The 6,586-nt window shown below is 40.1% G+C and overlaps 1 protein-coding gene across 4 annotated transcripts; it reads left to right on the top strand.

Annotated features, from left to right (window-relative positions):
* Nucleotides 1-721: 721 nt before the first annotated feature.
* tekt1 (tektin 1) lies at nt 722-6,043 on the top strand. 4 transcript variants are annotated; one of them, XM_029442510.1, is made up of 9 exons: nt 722-1,316; nt 1,429-1,485; nt 2,775-2,961; nt 3,065-3,230; nt 3,419-3,547; nt 3,671-3,811; nt 4,006-4,231; nt 4,990-5,186; nt 5,820-6,043. In XM_029442510.1, exons 3-9 carry the CDS (start codon nt 2,859-2,861, stop codon nt 5,977-5,979), a joined length of 1,122 nt encoding a protein of 373 aa, XP_029298370.1. In that variant the 5' UTR covers nt 722-1,316; nt 1,429-1,485; nt 2,775-2,858; the 3' UTR covers nt 5,980-6,043. The 4 variants fall into 4 exon arrangements, with proteins under 4 accessions (XP_029298370.1, XP_029298368.1, XP_029298369.1 ...); XM_029442509.1 differs by having other exon boundaries at nt 1,301-1,316; nt 1,409-1,485; XM_029442508.1 differs by having other exon boundaries at nt 722-1,485.
* The last annotated feature ends 543 nt before the right edge of the window (nt 6,044-6,586 follow it).

Raw genomic sequence — 6,586 nt, 5'->3', positions numbered from 1 at the left:
CGAATACAAAGAAGGCAAAGCATTTAGACTGTTTGACTCTGGCTGGTTGAAACAAATATCTTTCAATCCTCTCGCAGATTCTGAGTATTGCTTTTTGAAAGCAAAATGTACTCATTCAATGAAAACTTCCCATACGCCACATTCAGCATGGATCTGCGCAGTCAAGAAAACTGGCGATATCATAAGTGTTTATTGCAGTTGTGTTGCAGGGTAAGCTATTATAAATATATACCTAACTTGTGTTTGTTCATTATTATAAAACTCAATATATAGAAAGTACATTTGTGAATATATAAACCAAGTAGATAGACTACATATCCCAGGACGAGTTCAGGACCAGGGAATTCATTTGTTGGTTTTCCTTGCATGAAATGCTCACTGCATATCCGCGAAGATTTCTTGGGCTCCCAAGACTTCCCATTGTAATCCTGTCTCTTTACAGCTTTGGTCCATGCTAGCCTTCTATCATTGTTCTTTAGTGCTGTTGGAAATGGAAATAGTTCGAACAGCTTGCAGTCGCAATTTTTGCAATCGTGAAGCCCACAATGAGATTCTGCCCATTTATTTAGCTTTCTCCCACTGTTTGAACATCCTTTCACCACACAATGTCGGTGTCCAAATCCCATAACTAGAAGAGCGATGACTACACACTAAAAACTAGCCAAATACAATGTAAACACGCTTGAAGAATTAGCTAAACACGTAGAGAAGAAATCCAATATGGTGGCCCTTGTAGAGTTGGTGCTCACTTTTCTAGGCTTGCCACACCAGCATGCATTGCGATTCCACCGGAAGCCCGAAACTCCGATTCCGTCTGGCGCATACCGCCAAGTACAGTGGCGGAGTCTTGCTGCCTGAGGGGCAGGGCAGCCTGGATAGGCACCAGAGAGCGGTTTCATTCTTTCTTTTTTTTATTCAATAATGTACCCCCTCTAAAATATATTCTCAGCCAAGTACCCCCTGACCAGCACAAAACTGTTTTTGTGTGGAAAGAAATTCAATATATCTATATAAGGAGGCGCAATACAACTCTGCACCATCAGTGTCTGCAAACAGCAACCTTGTAACTGAAAAAACTGTCAAATGCTTAATTTTAAATGTTTAGAATCCATCACCATATTCATGTCACCAATTAAACCATTTTTTTTTTTTTTTACCAACAAGTCATTGATGTTTTGTGCTGAGATGTATGTATGTGGTGCGCTGACTTCATGCAATGGTTGGCTCATTTCTCCCCGCAAAAAAAAGTACAATGCATTGTGATTGCAGCACATTGAGACAGATCCCATCAAATCATATTCTTCCTGATTTTGACGGTATGTTGTTTGCTCTGTTTTCGCTTTCTTTTTCATTTCTTTCTCCAGTTTGAAAAACTGACCGCCCTGACGTGTGGCATCCGTTGCCACAGTAACCATTTGTTTTTGGTAGATCTTACATTTGAGAGGCAGGAGAACAATTGGCTGTTTTTCAACCGCAAGTAACAAGGTATGGTACTATACTTGTTTATTCTTTTTTGCTGTAATGTGTCTTTTTTGGGTATTGTTATAACGCTAGTGAGCAACAATACGTTTCTAATGTCCGTTTCAAAACTGCGGTCAAACTCGTCGTCACCCGCAGATCCGTGGTCAAACCAGCCAGCGGTTAAACTGAAGCACAAGTGATTTCGTCCGGTTCTCAAAATAGTTTACATTGATCATTGAGCATGTTATATGTTTCTTATAAATTAGCACAACCCACTATATTATGAGATACTTTATTCTTTTAATTTGGGATGCAACCCTGGCTCAAAAGTGCAGACAAACACCCATATGGTTGTTTACAAGAACATACTCACGAAAAAAAACAAGGAGGCCTATTTTACTATATGATATAGTAGTGTTGTACAATATAACATATAATCTTACAGTGGCAATCCCTTTTTTTTGGCAGATGTCACATTTTCAATGTTAAAAGATGGCCATATTACCTGGTCAGAGAATTCACCAGTGTTGCTGTTGTTTACATTTCCCCTGATGTGCATTTTTAAAAAGCACTAAAAGAATGCAACCCTGAGTTGTACAATTAAAATAAATGAATTTTGTACCTTGAACCTAGTGAGACTTTGCTTTCTAGTTGTATATCCATCTCATATCAATTAGGTTACGAAACAAACCCGTTTTTTAGTAATTACAATACTAGCATTAAATGAGAGCGCTCTTCATTATTACATTACAGTTAATTTAGCTGACGCTTTTGTCCAAATACAATAAGTTCAAACAATCAACTTGGGTAGGTTAAAGACCAGTCGGGCTGCTGCATTCTGGATGAGCTGTAGAGGTCGGATGGCTCATGTAGGCAGTCCAGGGAGGAGGGAGTTGCAGTAGTCAAGGTGTGAGATGACAAGAGCCTGAACAAGAACCTGCGTCGCCTTCTGGGTCAGTAGGGGACGTATCTTCCTGATGTTGTACAGAGTGTGTCTGCAGGAGCGGGTTGTTGCAGCGATGTTGGCACTGAAGGGTAGTCCAGTGTCACACCCAGATTCTTTGCAGTCACCACTGACCTCCATTATAGATTGAATAGATGGACAGAGATCCCATTGTCTGGAGATTACAAGGCTTTTTAGATGCCATTTTACAATGTTGAAAGCTTTTTGTTTTTAACAATACATTTGCACTTGATGTGTTTAAACGTTCCTTTTTCGTTTCGTTTTAACTTAAATGATCAGTGGGTATCCAGTAAAACCTGTATAGTATAAGCCTCCCTTTCCTTTCCATTTTATTCATCTATGTTCTCAGTGACGAACCAGAGAAAAAAAATGTCTGTCCCAGGACCGCAGTCCCCAGCAGGGTGTTGGACCCAATCTTGTGAGTATTGAGGTCATGCGGAATCACTCTGAGCTCCTCAGAGCAGAATGCACAAGGCTAATGCAGGAAACTGACAAAACATGCAAACACATGCAAAATGATGACAAGAAGCTACTAGGTAAGTAGGAGAATATAAATCAGCTAGTTTTTGTTTAACACTGAAGCATGATGTTGTAGAGACTACAGAGTGGACTGTCAATGTTTTCCCCCCTGCTGTCCAGACCAGCGGGTCAGAGACCTCCAGTTTCTGAAGAAGGAGCTGGAGCTGAAGTTGGGGGAGATTATTGTGGAGATTGATTTCCTCATAGCGTTGCAGAGCCGAGTGGTGAAAGCCCTGGGGGCCTGCAAAGAGCCTCTGAGAGTCACCATGGTCTGTCTGGAGGAGAGGTTAGGCTGAAAAGGATGGAAAGAAATGCACAATATTTAGCTACATTACATCTGACTCACATCTTACCTGTATTTTAGATTTGGGAGCTGTTGTTAGTTTTCAGTTAACATGAAGAGGATGAAAAAAAATTTAAGCAGCAGTTAGGATGAGCAGATGAGTAATGCTCTTTTTGCTCTGTGGCCTGCAGAATGAAGCGCCTCCCTTCTGATAGACTGCATGACGAGGTGGACAGTGAGCTGATGAGGGAGAGGGAGGTTATTGAGGGAGTGACTTCCCTTCTGCAGAATGCAGCAGAGCAGATCACTGAGCAGATAAGGTAAGAAAGAAGGACTAGGTATGATCCATACAGGGGATCTCAAAAGTATGCAGACTTTTTGGATCTTATAACATTTATTGTCTTGAAACCAAGGAAAACAAAACATGTTGTTTTGTGTTCCAGATTGGACCGATCTGCCAAGTACCACCTGGAGCAGGACCTGAAGGAGAAATATGAGGCTCAGTGCATCGACAACTTCTGTGCCTTAATGACCACCCATTCCATTAACAACCTAAACGGGTCCAAAAAAATTGTTCCGCAGAGGTGAAACACCATGTTCTTGTTTATTCGACAAAGACAGGAAAACAATATAATGTCTGTGAAAAGGCCGTTTCTAAGACCTTTTTAAAGTCTAGCTGTTCAGATGATTTGATACATTGCATTTTCTACCCAGATCTGAAAAAAAAGACATTTAGTTAGTTTTTCAGAGACATTTTTTAAACTTCTCCCTCTCTAAGCTTGACAGTGACTCCAAAGCAGTGGGAGAACATCTCAGACATCAACATGGCCAAAGCCGAGCAGCAGCAGACCAACTCTCGGTCCTTACGGGCCATGGTGGAGTCTCTCCTGGAGCAGACAGTCACTGACATGCAGAAGCAGGTCCAGGCCACAGCAGAAGCATTTCAGCTGAACGTCCAGGAGGTCAAGTCTGCCAAGAGCCAGATGGAGGATCAACTGGCCAAGGTAGGGAAGATGAGTATAGATGAGAAAGATAGAGAAATATGGGAAAGGAAACAAAGTCAGGCAGTGGGAGGCAGATGTTATAATAAAATTGAGAGAGAAAATCTGGTTTGATTTATCATGGCAGTATTGATTTTTATTAAATGGGGCAGTTCACACCAAATTCAAAATATATATTTTCCCTCTTACCTATAGTTCTATTTATCAATCTAGATAGTTTTGGTGTGAGTTGCAGAGTGTTGGTGACATGGGCCGTGAAGATGTCCGTCTTCTCTCCAATAGAATAGAAGTAGATGCACTCGGCTTGTGGTGCTCAAAACTTCAATGTCAAAAACATCAATGTCTCTTTGCAGAAATCATGACCCCGTTACTCACGATAATCCACAGACCTTGTGAACAGTTTCATGTAGGAACTATTTTCTTTGTACAAAACCACACTCGCCAATGAGTAAGCACAAGTTTCTCATTCATGAATAGATGCACACTTCCTTCTGCAAGGTGATACGGTTGGCAGGTGTAATTCGGTTCCTACAATGAAACCAGATCCTCTCTCTCTCTCTCACTTTTATTGTACCATATGCCTCCAAAACAATCTAGATTGATAAATAACAGTGGCCATCCTTTTATTAAGTATGGGCTGGTGGGTAATAATGTGATAAATTATTTGACAAGTTTGATTCATGGTAGCAATAGCTTGATATCATTTTTATATTAAGTGAAAACACTGGTTGACCCTGGTGTGACATCTTTATCCCCTCTAGATTTTGTCTGAGTTTGCCAGCGAGCAGAGGAACAGAGAGGATCTGCAAGTGGCCATCGCAGGGAGTAAGCATGTTCTGAGTTTGGCCCAGGCCCGGCTGGCTTTGCGACGCCAGAGGCCTGGGAAAGAGCAATGTCAGGATCCAGCACAGTCCCAGCTCCTCGCCGAGGTCCAGCAGCTCACCGCTAAGATCAACAAGTAAGGCGATAGATTTGTCTCAATATTCTTTGTGAACAGATCAAAACCCTCACAAAAGTATTTTACCAAATATAAAACAGATCTGCTAATACACAGACACATTTCACAAATAGAAAAATATGTGAATACATTACATTAATAAAATATGAAATCTTCCTAACATTTTCAACTTTTGAGCAGATATTTGTGTATCCAGCTTCTATTTGAGGATTGAAAAGGCATTTGTGGATCTCAATTATACACTTTCATTTGCATGTTATGCACACAGAGATTTGAAACAAACTTTCCACCAGGCTGTAACCAATACATCTAGAAATAAATACAACAAATGGGAATAATTAAAAAATAATAATAATGCAAATGCAATTTGAACAAAGTCATGATAACAGCATAATGAAGGTTTTCAAACAGGAGTAGTAGCAGGAGAAAAAGAAAACGTAATTATTATTACTTCAAAATGTACCTACCATGTTGTTAATGTGTGGTTTATGGATTACCTAGATGTCATGAAAAACAACAATTGCGTTCCTGTTTTCTACCGTGGTTCTCCCCATATTGGCTGATGGATTGTTTAGAGATATAACCATTTAGGACAAGTCATTATGTGGCATCTCTTTGTCTCTGCTCTCTCAGACTGCGTGAGGCAGCGGTCCAGTCAGAGGAGGAGCAGAGGGCTCTGGTTCGTTGCCAGCTGGAGCTGCAGGAGAACATTGAGGTGAAGGCCTGCTCGCTCTACATCGACGAGGTCATCTGCACCCAGCACAGGGAGCCCATCATCATACATAACTTCTAAGCCACAGCAAAGCTTTACTGTACATGTGCCTAGTATTTCATTATATAAAGTTCACTTCAAATGATATGTGTGAATCGATTTCTCTTTCATATGATATGAATAGGGGTTCAAATAGCCTTTTCTTCAGTTCATTCACTGTGAGACCTTGTGTTTCGTGCTATCTAACAAATTCTCACTAATGGTTACACTGCTCAGAGCTACTCATGAAAAGCTTACATTTGAGTGTATATACAAAACTCCTGAATATTTGTTTTATTTTAAGGGAACAAGAGCTGTATCAAATATCTCCATATTTCACTCAATGATTTGTAATGTAACCAGTTTCACCACTTAATTAAAATGGCTTGCATCAAACATCTTACTTCTTCTTAAAATTACAAATCACAAAGATAACACAATATACCTCAAATTACATAATGCCAATAACATTAGCCTAATTGACGATAGGTAAGATTCATCTAATATTTTCCTCTAAATGTATGCATCCTAAATGTATCCTCCTAAATACGTTACAAAATGCAAAAAGAAGAAAATTCAAGAGCTTTCACCTGGGAGATATGTCGCAAGAACTTGCTTCTGCAGTATGTTAATATATATCTGAAATAAA

Source organism: Cottoperca gobio, chromosome 11, assembly GCF_900634415.1.
Source record: "Cottoperca gobio chromosome 11, fCotGob3.1, whole genome shotgun sequence".
Taxonomy (NCBI): Eukaryota; Metazoa; Chordata; class Actinopteri; order Perciformes; family Bovichtidae; genus Cottoperca; species Cottoperca gobio.
The sequence above is the reverse complement of the archived record's forward strand: the minus strand, read 5'-3'. Positions and strand labels throughout refer to the sequence as shown.

Excerpts from the sequence above, each read along its gene's own strand:
- tekt1 (XM_029442510.1), top strand. The coding sequence starts at position 2,859 with ATGCGGAATCACTCTGAGCTCCTCAGAGCAGAATGCACAAGGCTAATG. Across the intron at positions 2,962-3,064 it reads TGATGACAAGAAGCTACTAG|ACCAGCGGGTCAGAGACCTC; the intron begins GTAAGTAGGAGA and ends CCTGCTGTCCAG. Across the intron at positions 3,231-3,418 it reads ATGGTCTGTCTGGAGGAGAG|AATGAAGCGCCTCCCTTCTG; the intron begins GTTAGGCTGAAA and ends TGTGGCCTGCAG.